The 20,877-nt window shown below is 44.2% G+C and overlaps 2 protein-coding genes across 2 annotated transcripts; both read left to right on the top strand.

Moving 5' to 3' along the window:
* The first annotated feature begins 812 nt into the window (after window positions 1–812).
* On the top strand, window positions 813–4,455 carry LOC123056350 (uncharacterized). The gene is made up of 3 exons (XM_044479911.1): window positions 813–1,116; window positions 3,159–3,409; window positions 4,203–4,455. Exons 1-2 carry the CDS (start codon window positions 1,023–1,025, stop codon window positions 3,368–3,370), a joined length of 306 nt encoding a protein of 101 aa, XP_044335846.1. The 5' UTR covers window positions 813–1,022; the 3' UTR covers window positions 3,371–3,409; window positions 4,203–4,455.
* Window positions 4,456–9,781: 5,326 nt separating this feature from the next.
* LOC100136964 (MADS-box transcription factor 21) lies at window positions 9,782–14,257 on the top strand. The gene is made up of 8 exons (XM_044479910.1): window positions 9,782–9,886; window positions 10,748–10,943; window positions 12,660–12,741; window positions 13,020–13,084; window positions 13,172–13,271; window positions 13,385–13,426; window positions 13,561–13,602; window positions 13,717–14,257. Exons 2-8 carry the CDS (start codon window positions 10,762–10,764, stop codon window positions 13,957–13,959), a joined length of 756 nt encoding a protein of 251 aa, XP_044335845.1. The 5' UTR covers window positions 9,782–9,886; window positions 10,748–10,761; the 3' UTR covers window positions 13,960–14,257.
* The last annotated feature ends 6,620 nt before the right edge of the window (window positions 14,258–20,877 follow it).

The raw sequence follows: 20,877 nt of genomic DNA, 5'->3' as shown, positions 1-20,877 counted from the left end.
AACGCCGCGGATGGCCCAACAACTACTTCTGCCAGTTATGTTTCCGAAGCCTCGAGACCTCCTCGCACCTCTTTTGGGAGTGCCCGACCGCCGTCCAAGTCTGGGACGAAGTGGCCTCATGGTGCGGATGCAGCGCCCTGGCACATTCGTGCTGGAGCTCAGGAACAACAACTGTTGATCAGGTCAAAAGGATGATCGACCAAGCCTCCCCAAGATTCCGTCGGGGAACAAAATCGCTGTTGGCCCTTGTTTGCTGGCACATTTGGCTTGCACGCAATGCATGCACATTCAGAGGAAAGACTGTATGCGTGAGAAGTATCACTGAGGCTTGCGGGCGAGACATGGAGCAATGGAGGATCGCTGGAGCGAGATGCATGGAGCACCCGTTCAGGAATGTACCGTGAGAAATAGCGCTAGTTTAGGACTGCTGCCTGTACGCAGGCCTGTAACCTCCCCCTCACCCCATGATCACTTGATCAACACTTGTTTTCCCGCCTTCTCTCTGCTTAATGAATGAAACGCCAGCCGAGCTGGATCTTTTAAAAAAAACATATGCTTTTAAGGTGTTGTTGGCCTCTTGGATTTTTTTTAGGGAATCTTGGCCTCTTGGATGGCTATCTCGATGGCTCGCTAGATACGTTCCCAAACTTCTTTTCAGAAGATTTTTCTTTGAGAAGATACGTTCCCAAACTAAACACCCTTTCATTACAACCCGCTGGCAGACCCCCACTGGGGGCCCACTGGCAGCGGCACGGAGACGCCGAGAACGACCGCCCAGCTGTGCCTGTGCGTGCAACGGAGCCTTCGAGGGCAAGAACGAACAGCGCGTCCGGTCGACACCCACCCACCAGACAAATAATAATAAAGCAAAAACACCGGACCGAAGGCGAACGGCACCCAAGCCTCCGACCTCACCTCCGATCCACCACCAACACGGCTCGAGCTCTTGGCGGAGGAGGAGGTGTCGGCAGCTTCGTCGTCGCGGTCGCCAGGCAGACGCAGGCGCGGGAAGAGAGGCGGAGATGAGACGGCCGCTCGGCGCATGCGGCAGCAGATCCAGCCCGGCCGCTGCTTTCCTCCTGGCCGCCGCCGCGATCTGCGCCCAGTTCGCCACAGGTGCGTGCTCCCTCCGGCCCCGCTCGATCTGCTCTAGCCCGCCGGGATCTGCGAGGGGTGTTGGAGATCTGGCTGAGGGGCGTCGCTTGGGATCGGCGAAGAGTCGCCGGCCCGCTGATTGGGGGATTCGGGATTCCGTTATTATCGTCAAGTGCAGAATTATTATGGTTTGCGAGTCTATTTAATTATGAAGATTTGTATTTAGGCCGAAGAGCTCGCGATATCCCCGTGGCAGTTTCACTTATTTTCATGAATAAATTCACCAGTTTAACCGTAGGATCCTGATTTCAGTCCAATACTTTTGGCCTTTCGCCTCAGGTCGATTGGATTGCTGTAGCGTTTCTCTTGGAAGTCGAAATAAGAAATTACATGGGACAAATAGGTGCATGCGCTAGAGTCAGCTCCTTGCTATCGATGTCGAAACTATTTGCGGAAAACGCGTGCCGAAAATTAGAGCTGTTAGTTCCAGATTGATGCATCACACTTGGAGCCTCTGATAAATATTAGCATTTCTCTGCTATTTCCGCCCCTTATCGAGGTGACGATCAAGAACTAGCAAAATGGCTAACTACTGCATAGAAAGGAAACTGCAAAAGCAAGATTCATATGTTGGGCACACCACTTTATTATTTGTCGCGTTTTGCTAGGACTGTTACAGAATTATTGTCTCTGAACCACATCACTGGCTTTAGTATTGCATTGTTTTTATTGCTTTTACAATCATTTCTCTTCATGATAAAAGCCAAGCCATTTCATATCTATTAACTGTTTTTTAGTCTAGAGCAGCATAGCCCTTGATAAAGAGGAAGTTTAATATAGAACCATGTGTCATATGGGTGGTTATGGCCAGCTCCGACTCAATTATTTTACTTTAGTGTGCCCAAATTATGGTAAAGCGTTGTGCCAAAATGTAGCGGTCTCATGCGGTCATACTTCTGACCATTACTTTATAGTAGCTTCAAATTGGAAAGAAAAACTAACTTCTTGCTCTAAATCATAACCATTGCATACTTTTGGTGATGCAGCCTAAGTAGGATGCAACTTGCTGCAGAACCGAATAGTGTAATAGAGTTGTTAGTAATGTAGCCCCCCATCTCTTGCTACGTTCACTTTGTTCCTTTGCTGAGCGGATTTACCGAGTTTTTTCTAGCTTGATCTTTAAATTTCCCAAGAAAGATAAAATAGAATTGTGCTAGCTATACAGTTACTGCAAATTATTGTCGGGGCTGGGTTTATTTATCCCAGGTTGTCTAGAAACATCTGAACCAACATCATAGCATAAGTCGTGATCAATTAGCATCATGTCTGAACAATCTCAGTTTGTTCTTTTAATGTACTTTGTAGGGTTTCCATTTAAACAACACGATGATTCAGTAACTCAGTCACTTATGATAGTTTGTATGGAAATCAGCCAAAGTCAGCCAGGTTATCATAGGATTTGTAGCTTGCCAGCTAGTAAGATCTTGCCTGTACTGCTTGCCACTGGGAATCAACTAGAAAATGTATCTGGTATCCAGCAGGTAGCAGTTGCAAATGGTTTTGTGCAAGTTTCATACATAGTGATGGTTATGTATGCTAGCACAGGATAGCAGAAATGCAGTTCAGTTGGATGCTATAGCGCAAGATTCATTGATCTTGAAGCAATAGCCGTAAAAGTGAGAAAACGTTGCTGTTGAGAACTGGGTGGTAGCCCAGTGTTGGAAGCGCTGTAGTGTGTCCACATCGGTCTGGGTTTAACTCCCGGTGGGTGCGGAATTTTGCCGCTATGGTTAGATTTTGTGTGATCTGTTTCCTGTGCCTCTCATTTCCTTCTTAACCAAAAAAAAGAAAAAACGTGGGCAGGGTTCCTCCGATGATGGTTGCTTTTTTTTTCTGTTGAGAAAATGATGCTGCTGTATTGCATTGTTGTTCTATTTTCAAGGTCCTAACGTTTGTTCCAAGCTTGGGGCACACATAGATTGAATAAACCACTTAAGTTATCCATATGCCCAAGTACACACTCAAGATTTTAGATCACTGAAATGTATCTACGATGTTTGCAGGACTAGCTGATGATGCATCTAAAGATGAGTCAAAAGGTCACACTGGCCAAACAGTTTTGTTTGTCCTGCTAGGAATTGGTGCAGCCGGTCTGTTGTCATTCTTCCTTTTCAAGTATTGGCAGAAGAAGAAAAGAGAGGAGCAACATGCACGGCTGCTGAAGTTATTTGAAGAGGATGATGACATTGAGGTCGAGCTTGGCCTTAGAGATTGATAATCTTCTCTGTACAGCAAAAGTATCTTGGCTGACAAGGTATATCTATCACTACGGCAGCATATATGATTGATGTAACGCTCTGTATATTGTAGTACTTCCTTTGACACTTTGATTTCGTATCTACATGTGTTTTTTTCATGTACTTAGTCCTGTGATGTTTCATTGCCTAATGTGCTCACATAAGTTTCCCTGATCTTAATCTTAATGCTGGACTTCAGTTTTTTCGTTAGTTTTAATTAGTTATTGGTTGAACAGTTTTAGACCAGCAAAAATCTAGTTGAAGATAAAAAGGCCAAAACAGGTGCTTGCCTAATGACGATATATGGTGTTTGGGCCTTGGGGTACCTATGTACACAATCATTTTAGTAGTTTAACTACACAAAGTTCTTATGATGACTATACAAGACATTAGTTAAATATTGAAAAGTTAGACATTGCTTGTAGCCTCGTATTATCATATTACGCGCCAAAAGTTTTGGCAGATGCAAATATTACATGTTCAAACCAAATAATTTTGTGATTCATTGACAACCTCTTTTGATTCCAAGCAACATTCCTTCTCGTGTACTTGCATGCATGCGACCAATAAAATCAATGAGGATATTTACGGTACATGATGCCACACAATTATGTAAAGGCATAACCAGTTTGATTATCCTAAATAATGGTACATGATGCCACACAATTTAGTGGAAAATGTGTGAACTTGTCTTGCGTTTGAATCTAAACAGCTTACATAACCAATATGTCTTGAATTTAGTAACAGAAAATCTGCAGCACAAGACATCTTTTTTTACTCTTTTTTAATACAAATTCTCGTTCTTGACAGGTTTTGCTGGCAGATCATCACATCATCTTTGTGTTAATGTAAAGAATTTGTTGTATTTAAACTCAGACAGCCTACCGAGGAAGGTCTGCTGTACTTTAGTTTTATATATGGTGAATATCTTGACATTCACGATCCATGAAAATAGCTCTACAAAGTGTCAAGGTTTTCGAAAACATTCTTTTGTTGCAAAACAGGTTCTGATATATATACACCTCTCTAGTAAAAGGCATAACCCAGCCAGTGATTTCTTCTACTGTAGCATGCTTCCTGGCTGTATTGCGTATAGCGGGCTCTGGGTTCTGTTTAAGTTCTGTATGCAACCTTTTCTTCTACTCGATGCTTTCTGGTGCCATACCACTTTTACTTACTTTTAGGGTCTTACTGGATTAGCCTTTTACTTACTTTTAGGGTCTTACTGGATTAGCCTAAGGCATCCGCTCAAGATTACTGTACTTTCAATGATATAATGATGATCATACCTAATCTAGTGATCTGTTTCTCTGCCCCCGGGATAGAGCAGTACCGCTTAATGGAAATGGCTCAAACCTGTTATTTTTTGCTCACTGAAAAGGAACATAGATGATTCGTGGTGTTTTAAATTTAGTTTGATCTGAAGCAGGGTTGCCATATGGACTAATTTTCTAAATGTTATGCTTTTGCTGCTATATCATGAGCATGCCAGTGAAAAACGAAAAACTGTTAAGGCATGTGACAGAAATTAACCGCTTTCCATTGTTCAGCTCATGTTGAGCTTTGATGTTGTCTTCTCAAAATGTGTGATGCCCATGACCCCTGTATGAACAAGCCAGTATATACATGTACTGATGCGGACAACATATTGCGCATGGCCATGGCTTGAAAGCAATGATTCGGTGAATCATTACGGATATCTTTCTTCTTACCTGAAACAAGCCCAATGCTCCTTTTGAGCCAGGGTCTCTTTGAGGCCGACTTTGTAACATCGTTTCTCAAGATAAACAACGGGCTGGCAGGGTAAATGCAAAGGGGGCCTGCATACTTCTATACAAAAGGCCACAACGTGTGTGGTCCATCGATCATTGCTTGCATGCTGCCACCAGGAGAAAAACAAATAAAGTAGCAACAGCTAGTGAAGTGAGTGCAGCGATTCGGTGTCTAGGTGCATCTGCAAAGCAAGTTCAAATAAAATAGAAATATTCAAAACAATCTAATTTTTTCCGGTATCTAAGATGCTTGAATGCGCCATGTGCATGCAGAAGTTGGTGTTGCACATTTGAGGAGGTCGTTGCAAAAAAAAAAAAAAACATGAAAAAAACATTGAAAAAAAATCATTGTTTGGACCTGATTTTCCCCCATAAGTCCACGAATGTGTAAACATCCAGAATTTTTTGGATTTACTGGTTATCGGTTGCAGATGAGCCCAAGCTTAGACGCGAATTACCACTAGTAAAGATCACGATAACATGACATGGAGTTTCTTAGCTCGAGCCCATATGAACCCGGATGAACAGTAAAATCATAAAATAATAAAAAAGCTAATTTTTTTGTGATAAATATTAACAAAAGTTTTCAATGCTTGCAAAGTTTCATTGTGAAATAACATTTGTAGAAGCCGTGACCAAAAAAACAAAAATCAATGCTAAAAAAAGTGTCACTTTCAAAAGCACTTCGGAGTGACTATTTTGTTTTTTCGCCACGCCTTCTGCAAATATCATTTCACGTTGAAATTTACAGGCGCACAAAACTTTTGTCAATGTTTGCCACAATATTTTTTAAAATTTGTTTTCATTTGTTTCGATTTTAGTGTTAATCCTGAGATCAGAAGTGTACTTTTCAACGAAAACAGTTCCTTTCCCTTCACCACCAGAGTGTTCCAAACACAATTACTCTCTCTGCACGTAGCCGGTGGGTGGTGCTTAACCACTTGTTTCCTCTTTTGCCTCATCTTCGCGCAGTGGCATCGCCCGAATGGCCACCACCCGGGCACGCAGAGCCATGCATGGTGCCGATGGATGGATTCGATCAAGCGCGCGCGGGCGCGGGTCGCCGTCGCGCTCTTGAAGGGGGTATAAATGGTTGGTCCCGGCGTTTCCGATCCGGGGCAGGGGCTCCCGAAACGGAGCTGCCTCACGGCAGAAGCAAAGCTCCCTGTTGAGGAAGAGATGGCAATCCGCGCGCCTGCGGCCCGCTGGCCGGCTTTGCGCCGAGATGGGGAGGCGTGAAGGCCGTGGTCCTCGCCCTCGATAACGGAAGCCGCGAGAGCGACGGCCACGACTTGGATCGTGCTGCCGGTAGCCCGAACAAAGTTAGAGCAGATGCCCATGGCGCTAGCGGCCATGTGCATGCACCTCTCTCCGAGTTAGGATGGTTAGTTGTGACTGCCGCGGTCTGGATAACCTTACCTAGCTCGTGAGAACGATCACTTGTGTTGTGTCTCTCCGGTCTAGATGTGCGTACACACGTAGAAAAAACAACAAGCACTTGAGCCTACATCATCGTCTTGCATGCACCCACCCTTAGCTAGATATGTCAAAGTAAGATGATCTATATGTGTGATAAGTACCTTTCTTGAATGTTAGTTGTGTTGATGCACTTGACCGACTTCGGAAGACAAATTAGGCTGCGATGGATATGTTCATTTTTTCCTGTCATGTTAGTTGTGTCACATGTAGATAGTTTGCTTTGCTTCCCTATACATGACAGAAAAAAAATCACATTGTTACTTTGCGACTGATCATGTGCATTTTTCAAATGTCATTTCGCTGTCCGGGTGGAGTTTATGCCCCCTTGTAGTGTCGCCCATATGTCTTGCGATTGGATGATGTGGCTGTTTTTCAATTGGATGATATATGCCTTGTGTTGGTAATTTTTTAATTTTGCAGAAACACTTTTTTCTTTCATAGGGCGAAGCTTGCTTCTCGGCCACATAATATTTGCTTATGAACGCATTGGCTCCGCATCTTCGTACTGGGTCGAGGACTTCAAACACTAGAGGATCACTGGGGGTTGTTGGCAGTGGCGTGTGATCAGCTGGAATGGTCCTTATCACGTTTCTCTTCTACTTCTCTTTTCCGAGTGGCTTTTCATCGGCCATGTCCCGTTGATATTGTCTTGATGTACAAGTGGTTGTGTGCATCCTAAATGCAAAGAAACAATAAAAGCTCGAGTTATTTAAAAGAGCAATGTTTGCGCAATTTTGAATATATGATTCTCACTTCAAAACTTTGATCAAGTTAAGTAAAGAAGCTGACATAAACAACATTCCCCTCATATGGCCAGGGGAGTTTGGGCGTGCATGGTTAAGCGTAGTTGCCAAGTAGTGGCAGACACATCTTTTATAAAGATCGCGTAGGGGTTAAGTCATTCCCTTCCCTGGTGCCCATGCATGTACTCCTGTTAGACTCCGATTGTGGCTTATATGTCCTTGATGTGTTCTCTTTGTACCGAATGCCGAATGATGTTACTTGTACTTTAATAATATAGATGTATGCATCACATTGATGGAGAGGCAACCTCCTTCTGAAAAAGGACGACTCAATAACCTTGCATCATGCATGCACCCTTGGGGGATTCGCTACAAATGTCAAAGTAAGATGATCTATATGTATGACAAGTACCTTTCTTGAATGTTAGTTGTGTTGATGCATATGGCCGACTTCCTAAAGACAAAATAAGCAGCTACCAGTAGCTTCCTTTGTTTCTCTAGCTATAAAGAAAAAAATTCATATTGTTTGCGACTCCAGTCTATTCATTTTTCAAATGTCATTTTGCTCAGTCTATGTGGCGCACTTGGCTTTTATTATTCAGCCAATTTTCTTTATTAACTATCAAAAATCCCTTCTATATGAAAAGACAAAGTTCATGGTGGTTGCTCATTAAAACCCTTTGTGGTGTTGCCAATATGTTTGGCCGTTGATCGCGGAGATTATGCAAAACATTGTGGGCTCTAATCCACAGTTTGAGACAGCTACCATTTGTTGATAATTATGATTTTTTCAGGAACATGCATGGTTGTCTTTGATAAGAGGAAAGTTCTCTTCTATGAGATATTTACACCTATACATATCATCTCCCGTCGATATTGTTTCCATGTGTGATTTTTCTTGTGTGCCTCCTAGATGCGTAGGCCGAGAGTTGAAATCTTATGATTGTATCATCTATTGATGTGGTTGCAAAGACTTGTGGTTGCAAAGACTCGATAAAAGCTTGAGATTTTAGTTATCTAATAAAAGAGCAATGTTTTTCCCAATTATTAACGGCAAAATTTTGATCAAGTTAAGAAAACCAGAGACGAACATCACTTCCTTCCTTAATATGGCCAGGAGAGTTTGCCCATACATGGTTAGAGCATCTACAAATCTGGCCTCTTAAATGCCCACGGACGTGCCTAGGTTCGTCCGCGGGCAATGATCGGGCATCCCTTAAAATTTCATCTCTGTATATGAATACTTCATACTTCAGTCCCTAAGACCATACAAACCATGCAAAGTAAACATCTACGTAGTCGTAGATCAACTAAACCTAAGCTAGACTACTCGTCGTTGGAGATGTCCACTATCTCCGTTCCGGGCTCCGGGTACGTGGCCAGCAGATGCAACTCCGGCTCTACGGTGGCCTCCATCTCCACTTCCACCTTGTCGAAAAGCACGTCGGTCTCCGTCGAACTCCGCCATGGCGTCTTTCATGGTGAAGCCTGCAACCGGCACCGGCTCCTCTTCCTCGGGATCCGCCACCTCCATGGGCTTCGACTGCTGCTCCCCTCCTCTTCCTTATCCATGTCCTTCTCCTCCGGCTCCGGCGAGTCCGGAGGCAGGCCAGCTGCGACCCGGGCGGCGCACCTCACCCGGATCTCCTCCTGAAGAACCGGCGATCTGGCGTTAGCATATTGTAAGTCATCTTCTTCCGCTGGGAAATGGCGGAGGCGGACGACGAGGGAATAGGGAGACAAAAAGATATGAATGAGCTCAGGCTAGCGACGCGGAGAGGGAGGAAGAGGATGTGGCTAGGGCAGGGGGACGCCGTCCGGCTTCAACATCCAGACTTTGGCATCGGGCGGCGAGTTGGAGCGACGCCACGAGGCGTTCACACTCCCACCGGAGAAGACGCCCGACGGGCCGTTGGGTTTTCAGGCGATTTCGTGTGTGACCCGGCTGTCAGTCCGATGTGGCGGACGTTCTCGGGCCTCAACATATCCGCCCTACATTTAGGCTGGATATGAGGGGTGGTGGTCAGCCCAGACGTTTGAGGCTGGTTTGAGGCGAGAGGGTTGAGTTTTTCAACCGGTCAGTGACCGGCCGGACCGCCCGGGTGTTTAAGATCGGTTTGAGGCGCCCCATTATAGACCCTCTTAAGCACATAATAGCTGTGAAGTATTGGCAGCCTAAAGAGATTGCGTAGGGATTAAGCTCTTCCCCTTCCCCCGGTGTCTTCCAGTTATGGTGGAGATTATTTCTCACGACGCACATATTCATGGTCTTTGCTATGTGACTGCCGTAAAAAAGAGCTCGTCACGTTAGAAAAGTCAGTGAACTCCGCAGGCACGCCACACACCATACCACTCTCTCCTTCCTTCTTTAAAAGGAAACCTTGCTAGCTGCAGCGAGACCAGCCCCTTCCACTTGCCCTCTTGGCTGCAGCTTCCTGATTTCACCCCCCCCCCCCCCCCCTGTCCCGTCCATCACCTCCGCTTCAGGACTGGACTCTGGGTACGGTCGATCGCTGCTTCGTCTTCCTTACACCTCTGCCTAGCTCCTCAATCTGCGGGGCTTCTTGTTCCGGAAACGGGAGAGAAGCCCTCCTTTTCACTAGATCTCTTTCTAGCTCTTGGTCACATGTAGACATCTTCATATTTTGGGGGTTTCAATCTAGGGCTTGCTTTGAGATCGATCTCGGCGCATGCAGATTCCTGTTGTTTCTCTTGTAGCTCTGGTGATTTTTGTTGCAAGGAGGTCAAGCAGTTTAATTTCCTCTTGTGTGTGTTTGGTTCCCTCTCTCTTTCTTGGAATCTCTCGAACTTTGTGTGTAAAAGCTGTAGACATACTTTCCCTCTCGACTTGGTTTTATGCATGTGGTTGTGTGTTCTCCTTGCACGCAGTTGCTTGCATGCGTACCAGCTAGCTCAGGATTAGCACAAGGTTTCGGTGCATGTTTCAGATCTATCTACTTTCGTTTCGAGGGTAGATCTATGAAAGATTCTATCTATCTACTAGTACTACGTATAACATCTTTATTTTTCTTCATTTCTTTGCATGATATTCTGTTCTTAATTGTTTAAGCTCAAAATTTTGTTTTTGCGCACAACTAGATCCAGCCAATAGTACTAGACTTGATTCAAACTCGTGATTTAGGCAACTGAATTTTGGTCTAAAGGTTCAGGCTAACTGCGTCCTAATCAAGTTCATCAAGGTCTATTATTCTCAGCAGACGTTCAACATCAACCCACGATCTATAGACTACACACTATACATGCATGCAACTGTTAATTTTACTGTTTTGTTCCCGTCCTAATTAAACTCGATCTCATCAGTATCTTTAAGGCCATCTTTGTTGTATTCTTTCAAGGTTAGAGTTGCTTGCTACCATGGGGAGGGGGAAGATCGAGATCAAGAGGATCGAGAACACGACGAGCCGCCAGGTGACCTTCTGCAAGCGCAGGAACGGGCTGCTCAAGAAGGCCTATGAGCTCTCCGTCCTCTGCGAAGCCGAGATCGCCTTGATCGTCTTCTCCGCCCGCGGCCGCCTCTACGAGTATGCTAGTAACAGGTACGCATGGGCACGTAGCTACCCAATATCCGCCCGAAAAGAAGCTTGTCAAGCTAGACGTGACGTGATTTCGAGAAGCTAGCATGCTACTTTTTTGGATTAATTGTTAGTTTCTTCCCTTTCTTTTGGTAAAATTTGAGTTCTGAATTTTTAGTTGCAATGATGTGCTTGTGTTTGATCTGTCTACCCCTATATATGTCTGCGAGGCCATTGGTCAAGCATGCTGTTTTTTGCATGCACGGGGGGATGATCAATCTCATGCGTGTCCACTGTCACACAAAAATGAACTCTAGAAGTGCTTCTATTTGGTCCAGGATTTTAGAAGGAGAGAATCAGAGAAAGTTCATTTCGAACCTTCAAGTATTGCCTAAGGTCCGGTTTAATCCCAGGCTATTAACCGTCTGCGTGTAATAACACTAAGAATTAAACTAGACCATGTCATATATGCTTCTGCTGTGTGGATGAAATCAAATGACTAGAGGCTGTATGGTCAGCTGACCGCAGATTTTCTTTAGCAAGATTATGAAACAATTTTTTTTAATTTTTAACAAGCCGGGAAATTGTGCAAAATGTGTTGATAATCATATGTATTCGGCGCGATAATGTTTGAGTCCTGGCACAGCCACTGTATGTAAGGACCTGGTATAAGCTAAACTTTAGTTAGCTAGTCTTTAGATGGAAAATGATAGGGCCAGGTGCATTGGGTGAGTTCACCCATGTACTGATGTACAAGCTTTGAAAACGTATACTATTTGGTGATATACGACCCATAAATTTTGGCAGAAAATTGTGTATTTTCATGCTTCACCCAAAAACAAATATGTGTACGTTCAAGCAGTACTGCATTCAAGAAGTATGTGCTAGGCACAATACTTTATTTTTGTAGTGCACCAAAAGTAATAGTGAGCAATTTTTTTAGTAGGTTTGGGCACTTCATCAAATGCATTATTATACTAGTATAATTTAAATTTCAACGATATACTGTAGTTCTAATGGTGGAATAATACTAGTATCACACTTTGGCAAAAAAAAACACTTTCTGGAACAACGCTATAATTTGAACGCATCATTGTTGGTATAATTCATCCCTTCTCATGAATTAATTGATGGCAGTGTACACTCATTCCATGGCTTGTTACTATAGTCTGCATTTGCCTTCTCATTTTCATTTTCAAAGGTATAAAGAGTTTTGTTTAATTAAGATCCAAGAGTACGTATACGTATACCTTCAGTTGTCTTTGCAGTCGCCGTATACGTACGTGTGACCATGCGTATAATGGCTTGGATGCGTCAGCACGTGCAGCAGCCAGTAGGCATGGCATGGCACACACGCCCCTGAAATAAAGGGTGGTTTCGAGTTTCGTTCATGTGCACCGGGCAGGGTGAGATGTGGATGTGGATATGTACATGTGTTGTCATCAACAAAGTAAATGGGTGCAGTGCATGCATGCTCGGTCGATGGTTGCATGGTGAAGGAAACCCAGGTTGGCTCTTCCCGCCTGCTCCCTTTCCTCTGCCGTGCTAAGGGTGTTAAAGAGCTCCTCCACTCGAGATTCAGATCATCAGATGCATGCACGCACGCACGCACATGCCTCTTTCTATGTCTCTCTATATATATTTTGTTGTTGATGAAATTATAGGATAGCTTAATTTGTAGTACGTACGTAGATCTAGGCTGGCTAACTGTCCTTTTGTGTTTCTGAATATTCTGTTCAGCACGAGGACGACGATCGACAGGTACAAGAAGGCTTCTGCAAGCGCTTCTGGCTCTGCTCCAGCTATAGACGTCAATTCTCAGGTGAGCGGTTCTGTTTGCAGTCCCAAACACGCTGTTTAACTTGTGATCATATGGATTACGTTTGATTCAGTACAAAACACAGCTCACGGCGTTCTGAAAATTCTGTCTGACGAACCAATGCCCGCTAGTACTATATAACTGTGTCCGTACCGTCTGCAGATGTGTGATCGCCTGTTGTAGATTAACACGCTTGTAAAATAACAATAGCTATCTGATGTGGTCGGTTAGCTACTAGTAACTGGTTCCAGTCGATTTACTTGATTTCGTACGTACACCAGCAATACTTTCAGCAAGAATCAGCGAAACTGCGCCATCAGATACAGTCCCTGCAAAATGCAAACAGGTATGTACGTACGTTGGAGTCACCAGGCCGAGGCTCACTTTCTCATCCTTTGATCATCACCTAATATTTATACTTAATTTTCTTCAGGAACCTGATGGGCGAATCCGTCGGCAACTTGACACTGAAGGAGCTCAAGAGCCTGGAGAACAGGCTCGACAAGGGCATCGGCCGGATCAGAGCAAAGAAGGTGATTTTTGCTTTGTGATTAACTAGTTACACACTTACATGTACAGTACTAGTTTTCACCGTTCCAGTCATCAATCAAGTTAACCAATATCCATATGCACTTTTGGTCGCCAGCACGAGCTGCTGTTCGCGGAGATCGAATACATGCAGAAGCTGGTAATTCATCCATCCATATGCATATACCGGTTGACTCCATTTCAAAATATGATTATCCTCCTGGTGCGTTTTGGCTAATCGACCCTTCCTTCCTCTTGTTCATCGCTGCACCATCCATCCATGCATGCACGCAGGAGGCGGATCTGCAGAGTGAGAACATGTATCTCCGAGCCAAGGTACGCACGGCACATTCCTGCATGCTTCTCAGTGTACTGTAACCAAAGATCGTCTGGTGTTGATCTCTAATAGTTGTAATGTGTTGCTCGATCGTCGGCCATGTATGCAAGCAGGTGGCGGACGCGGAGCGGCTGGCCCTGGCGGCGCCGCCGCCGTCGTCGGGCGGGGCGGAGCTGGAGGTGCTCCCGACGTTCGACGCGAGGACCTACTACCACCACCAGGCAGTGAGCATGCTGCAGGACGCGGCGGCGGCCTCCTCCTCCTCGCGCTACTCCCAGTCGTCCCAGGCGGCGGCGGCGGCGGCGACCACCGCTCTTCACCTCGGCTACCAGATTAAGGGGGGCCAACTGAACTGATCGACCGCTAGCTAGCTCCACTCGGCGGCTCGGGACGCGCGCGCGTCACGGCGGGAGATAGCACCCGCGCTGTCGACCGATCCATGTCCTCTACTAGTTCGATAGGTTTGCTGGATAACCTACGTACGTCTACTTTATTACCACAGTACTGTATTGCGGTATGCTACCTAAATAATTGCGTGATGTGTGCGAAGCGAGGAAGTGTATGTAGTACGTACGGGACGTGGCTAGTGAGTACGAGAGCGTGTGCGTATTGTGAAGAATGACCTGGCCTTTTATATATCACATTTGTGAGCAAGTGCACTTGTGCGTCAAGGCTAGATAGGGTCTTACATTTTATGAGTGATTTATATAGCCAAGTATTACTATTTTTCAAACGATTAAAATTACACAAAAATGCTTAACTAGTATATGTGGCAATGAAATTTGAAGTAAATGACCTGATATTTCAATATATCAAAGAAAATAAAACACACTATAAAGACGAATGTCCTTGATATAGTAAAAAAATTACATTGAAGACCTTGAAGTTGTCATCTCTAATTCCACCTTCTGTATCATGACGACTTTGCAAAAGATCAAACCTGCACAAATTTGATTAAAGTCCAAGGTTTTTACATATAAAGCAGAGCGAAAGCCTGTTTCAAAAGGGTTTCGACCCGCGACCTGCCCCTGGTAGGCTCGGGTGAACAACCACCAGACTGATGATTATTCATGTTTGGATGACAAATATCTATATCGAATAAACAGGGACCTAAAAATAAATTTAAAAAGAATGTAACCCGAAAAAAGGGAGCACCGTGGCTCAACCATGTGACCTCGTGGTTGATGTTAACTAAGATTACCTCCAGGCTATGACAACACAACATGTCATGTAGGAATAAACATTTTTCATGTTGTTATTCCTTCTTGTTCTATGTAAGAAAACAAATTATATTCTTGTGTTTGTGACATTTAAAAAATGCTTATGTGTTACAAAAAAAGGTATGCGACATTTTAAAAACGTCTAAACATTGTAAAACATATGTGTCAAAAAATAGACATCTGTACATATATTTTAAAATATGTTAACCATGTATTTGGAAAATGTTAAACATAATTTGAAAAAATTATATTTTTTGACGTCTATTTTTTTCAAGTATACATCTAAAAACATTTTTGTAGACGTTTAATAGTTTTTGAACATATGATTTACATTTTTTCAAATACAAAATTTTGAAACTTTTTGCAAATAAGTGTTCAACATTTTTGGATGGTAAGAAACACTTTTTGGTGGGACAACACACTTTTTAAACTACGTGAACATTTTTGTACATTGTATAAACATTTGTAAAAATGTCATGAACAGTTTTTTGAAATGCGTAAACATTTTTAAATACAATGTATATGTCTTTTTAAATGCACAAATATGTTTGACAATGTGTAAACATTTTTTAAATGTCACGTACCTCTTTGTTGTAACACATGAACATTTTTAAAATGTCACAAACATAAGAATATAAGTGGTTTTCTTACATAGAACAAGAAGGAATAACAACATGAAAAATGTTTATCCCTTTTGGACATGTTGTGTTGTCAAACGCATTTCTTTTTAAATTTATTTTTTGGTCCATGTTTATATGATATACTCCCTCTGTTCCTAAATACTTGTCTTTCTAGGCATTTCAACAAATGACTACATATGGAGCAAAATGAGTGAATCTACACTCTAAAATATGTCTACATATATCCGTATGTAGTAGTCATTTGAAATGTCTAGAAAGACAAATATTTAGAAACGGAGGAAGTAGATATTAGTCGTGACATCAAAACATGAATGGCCACCGATCTGGTGGTTGTCCACCCGAGCTTACTAGGGGCAGGTCGCGGGTTTGAAACCCCACCATCACTTGTTTTTCATTTTATTTTAGCGACTTAATACGTAAATAAAAAAGGCAAGTCCTTTTCTACAAATCTATCATACGACAGTCGCTGACAACAGACCCTGGCCACGCTCGCATGCCACGTAGGCCACGGACACGTCCGCATACGCGAAATGTGATCGTATATGAACGTCCGTCCAAGTTTAATGACAAAAACACCCTAAATTCACTTTGACACATGGGAGCATATGCTCTTGCCACTGAAAAGTATATTTCAAAATGTCAAAATTTTCCAAACATAAATTTGACGTATGCATCTCAATATTATATGTGTGCACGTCAAGTTTTATAAAAAAACCCGACATTTTATACGCCTTGTGTAAAAAAGACAAAATAATATCTCATGAAAAGCCTTTCTTAACACTAAATTTTGTCTTCTTTACATGTGACACAAAATTTGTTGGTTTTCTGCAAAACGAGTTTCTATGCACCTAGAATATCGAAATGTAGTTGGGAATCATTTTGTAAGAATTTTGCGACATTTCAAAAAATGACTAAACACATTTTAAAAACCAGAAGCATATGCTTCCATATACCAAAGCACCTTTCTTCAAAAACACGTATTTTATAAATTTATGCATCAAACTGGTCATCGTCTGCCGGTGTATTTACCTTCAAACTGCATTGAGCGCGTGCACATGTTGGCGTCGAACTGGACCGGCCATGGGATGCAGTGCGTGAAACAGACAGGAGCCCAAGCCTCGCCGTAGTACGTGTCAGGCCAGTGCAATGTGCATGCGGATGCGACTGGACATACCCCGGGTCTCTGTTGTTTCGGCCGGTGGAGTGCTGGACCCCCGGAGTCCGACACGTGCCTTGGTCGGTCGCACCTGATAGGTGCACGTATGCCTGATATTTAAGTACTGGAGCCCTTTTTATTTAAAATAAAAATAACAGACAGAATGAAGAAAAGGAGGATAAGCTGAAGAAGAAAACGTTCACTTCACCGTGTGGTGTGTGGGTCCCGCAAAGTTTTATCGTGCTGAAGCGGACTAGCCGGACAGCCGGTGTGAATACGGCCGGCCGTATGGGCAAGTCTCCCCGTGACGGGTGGTCTGTCGGGCGTGGGGCCAATGGGCCATGGACCCACCTGCCCATACTATCCGTTCCACTGCTCGCTCGGTCGCAACCGACCGTCACCAGTCCACGACTATAACGTAGCGTGCCACATTGAGCTTCTTTATGTTAAAAAGAACCCTTTTGTATAAATACTCTCTCCGTTTCTAAATATGACTATAAGTCTTTTTAGACATTTCAATATAAACTACATACGAAGCAAAATGAATAAATTTACGCTTTAAAATGTGTCTATATATATTTGTATGTATGAGAATATGGAAGGAGGGGGGGGGGGTGAGAGTTTTCCACAAGTGACCATGATGATCATGAAATAAACTTGAGGTGAGGCAAGCATGAACGTCATCAAGCTCATGTGAAATGCACATGACAGAGTGTATGATAGGCTTTCTTAGTTTTATTGGTACCAAGGTAGCTGATGGGACTAGATTATACGTTTGATAGTCCTACTATATAGAGGGGTTGTCCGACGAGTAGCTTCATGCAAAGAGTGTTCAAACCTTTGCATGTGTTGCACTTTCAATTTCTGTTGATCTTGGATGGTTCTCTGTTCTAGGACATAGAGGTTGTAGTTAGCTTCAAAACGCACACAAGATCATTGAAAGCGGAATTTTGTACTAGTAAGTTATGTCTTTTTGGGGGAGATTTAAACCAACTATGCAATTTTTCCTACTGGTTTGTCCAGTGTTCGCATCGTCCGCGCTATCATTCGTGGTTGCTCGGTTTGGGGGTTGGACTATCCAGACCTTAACATATGGATCGTCCTGTTATACTTGCAAATTTGCGTAATGGCTAATTTGCTGAACTCTAATTATAGGGTTCTTCTTCCCCAACTAGAGGAGCGTTGGGATCAAGTTTTCCCCATTTTTGCGAGGACTTTAGCCCTCCCTAAAAGACATAATCTCCCATCTAAGTGAAGGGCAGGTGGTTAGATCTAGGACTCATTTGTTGACCTCCTCCTTTGTTCCTCTCCTCTCTAATCTCTTCATTGCATGAGTTGTTTTGGGTGAGATTTACGAGAGAAAGGGAGAGGGGGAAGAGAGAGGGGGGAGGGGAGGGGGAGAGAGATAATTTGATCATGAGTTTCTTTCCATTCTTTTTTCCATCAGTTTGAGATGTCTGTGTCCATTGGTTCGAGTGAGAGTTTGAGAGCTTGTTACCTTTATAGGCAACCAACTCCTAAACAGTCTGGGGGCATTGGTTTAGTGACCTCTTCATGAAGTTTTTTAATAGGCTTGCGTTGTGTTGTTTAGTTGTTATGGAGCTTGACATCTCCTAAGTGGAGGAAGAAGCTAGCCATAGTGGATCGAGTGGCAATCCCTCGAGAGGATAGTGACTCATCGAGAGTCCGCATGTATCAGTATGAAGAGTACAATATTGATGGACATTCAAACTCGGAAAATACAGTAAATTTTTTTCCTCGACCCTAATACCCCTTGGCGGCGAGTAGGGTTCGGTTGACTTGACGGCGCCCGCAGATCTCATCGGCGGGGTGCACCGGTAATCCACGGGACGATGGCTTTAGCGTCCATTGGGAACGGACGACTAGGTGGCGGCGTTCTCTCTCCCCGCTCGGCTCGAGCGCAGATGGAGGAGGCGCTTGGAAAGTTGGATATCTCCGAGGAGGAAGCGACACCTTTGGTGATCGATGACTCCGACGATGGTGCTCCGCCGAAGTGACTTCTTGCGGGCAAGGTGCTGTTCAGAAATCTGTTCCACATATATACAATCTCCAATGCGCTCTGCCCTGCCTGGGGAAACCCTAGAGGCATGTTTTTCGTCCTCTGGGAGAAAACATGTTGCTGCGGAATTTGAGTCTAAGCGTGATCGAGACCGGGTCTGGGAGGGGTCTCCATGGTACATCAACAAGCATGCAGTAACCTTGGAGGAGTTCGAGGAACATATGCAACCTTCATAGCTTAAATTTGATAAGCTACCAGTCTGGGATCGGGTAGTGAATCTACCCTATAACCTAAGGAATGACACTCGAGGCCTGGCAATAGCTCGACAGATCGATAAGACTGCTTCTGTTGTCCAAATTGATCCTGTGGGAGGTTTCTTATGAGCAAGGGTAACTATTGAGGTACAAAAACCTCTCCGTAGATGGATCTTGATCAACTCGGCAAAGAGGAAGAGTACGGATCGCTATGACATTGAATATGAGCAAATCCCAGACTTCTGTTTTTCGTGTGGCCGACTGGGTCATTCAGATCTCTTCTGTCCGACTCCTGGGACTAGGGATGAGAAGGGCGATCTCCCGTTCAACTCCTCCTTACGGGCATCGGAAGATCGCGAGAAGGCAAACTTGGGAGAGAACCCGATGAGGGGTAGAAACCATAACCAACAGAGCACAAGGGAATCCCAGTCGTCAAGCTCTCAGTAGAAGGGAGGGCCGGAGGTGACATCTCCTGTCAAAACCCCAGCGCCACAAAAGCATAAAGGCAGACCGCAATCCACCCAGGTGTATCGCAGAGTGGAGCAACAACCGACGGCAATCACAGAGCACGGCGAGGTTAATGCCAACATCATCGACGGGGAGGGCATGTCCGACCCTACAGCTCAAGCTCCGGATAACCTGACTGAAACTTTCCCTGAGAGGGAACCGAAGAAGAAAAGGCCCACCCCACCAACGTCTGAATCATCGGCAGCGGCTGCAAGTTAGCCTTGCCTGAGCCAATGAATGCTATGAGCTAGAACTGTCGAGGGCTTGGGAACCCTGGGATAGTTCATGAGCTTCGCAAGATAGTGAAGCAAGAAGGTCCTACCATGCTTTTCGTCATGTAGATAAAGATTAGGGGGAAATGTGTGGAAGATTTGAAGCATACTTTAGGTTTTTCTGGTTGCTTTGCCATTAATAGTGACGGTCTAAGCGGAGGTATCGGTTTGTTTTGGTCAAAAGATGTTGAAGTTACTTTGGATAATTTCAACAAGTCTCATATTGATGTGAAGGTCAAACAGAATAATAAAATTTGGCGCTTTACTAGCTTCTATGGAGAGCCACACTTGGAGAACCGCCACCACAGTTGACGGTTTCTTCGTACTATTTTTGCTGTTACGCATAGGGCATGGATTTGCATGGGCGACTTCAATGAAACCCTACATCCGGACGAGCACTTTAGCATACAGGCAAGACCCGAAGCACAAATGTGTGCCTTCCGGGAGGCGATTTCAGATTGCGCGCTTCAGGACTTGGGGTGGCACGGTGTCCCTTTCACATGGGATAATAGGCAGCAGGGGAACATGAACGTGAAAGCAAGGCTAGACAAGGCCTTTGCCAATGCCAATTTTCTTCAGTTGTTCGAGTTCTCAACTGTCAAACATATCAGCAGTGTAGAATCGGATCATTGTTTCCTACTTGCTGAGTGTCGAGCTATGGCAACGATGGGTTGGCCCCGCACGAACCACTCTTTCCGCTACGAAAATGTTTGGCAGTCACACGCCGACTATGATGAGAAAGTACGGAACATGTGGCAAACGGGAGCAGGTCAGAGAGGACTACAAGGCATTGTTGATGCCCTCTCCATGGTCCAGAGCGAGCTTGGATCATCGGGAAATAAAGAGTTTGGGAACATGGAACGTCGAGTTCGCAAACTTCAGAAAAGACTTGAGCATCTTTGAACTACAGCGGTAGGGCGCGGTCCAAATGATGAAGAGAAGGTTGTTGCCTTGCAACTGAGGGAGGCCCTCCGGCAAGAAGATATTTGGCTCAAACAAAGGTCTCATGTGTTGTGGCTACATGTTGGCGATCGAAATACAGGCTATTTCCAGGCACAAGCAAGGCAGCGCAAGAGGACCAACTGAAAGTGCGTTAAGTCAACTAGAGGGGGTTGAATAGGCGATTTTTAAAATTCTTCACTGAGGAATTTCAGGGTGAGGAAATTCCTAAGCGAAGAACTACTTACAGCGGAATAAGTACTCA

This window comes from Triticum aestivum, chromosome 1A (genome assembly GCF_018294505.1).
Source record: "Triticum aestivum cultivar Chinese Spring chromosome 1A, IWGSC CS RefSeq v2.1, whole genome shotgun sequence".
NCBI lineage: Eukaryota > Viridiplantae > Streptophyta > Magnoliopsida > Poales > Poaceae > Triticum > Triticum aestivum.
This window is presented reverse-complemented; position numbering and strand designations above follow the sequence as displayed.

What these genes read in the sequence shown, in the direction of transcription:
- LOC123056350 (XM_044479911.1), top strand. Translation starts at nt 1,023, where the DNA reads ATGAGACGGCCGCTCGGCGCATGCGGCAGCAGATCCAGCCCGGCCGCT. An exon ending in CTGCGCCCAGTTCGCCACAG is followed by an intron (nt 1,117 to 3,158) that starts GTGCGTGCTCCC and finishes CGATGTTTGCAG; the next exon opens with GACTAGCTGATGATGCATCT.
- LOC100136964 (XM_044479910.1), top strand. Translation starts at nt 10,762, where the DNA reads ATGGGGAGGGGGAAGATCGAGATCAAGAGGATCGAGAACACGACGAGC. An exon ending in CTATAGACGTCAATTCTCAG is followed by an intron (nt 12,742 to 13,019) that starts GTGAGCGGTTCT and finishes TACGTACACCAG; the next exon opens with CAATACTTTCAGCAAGAATC. An exon ending in ACATGTATCTCCGAGCCAAG is followed by an intron (nt 13,603 to 13,716) that starts GTACGCACGGCA and finishes GTATGCAAGCAG; the next exon opens with GTGGCGGACGCGGAGCGGCT.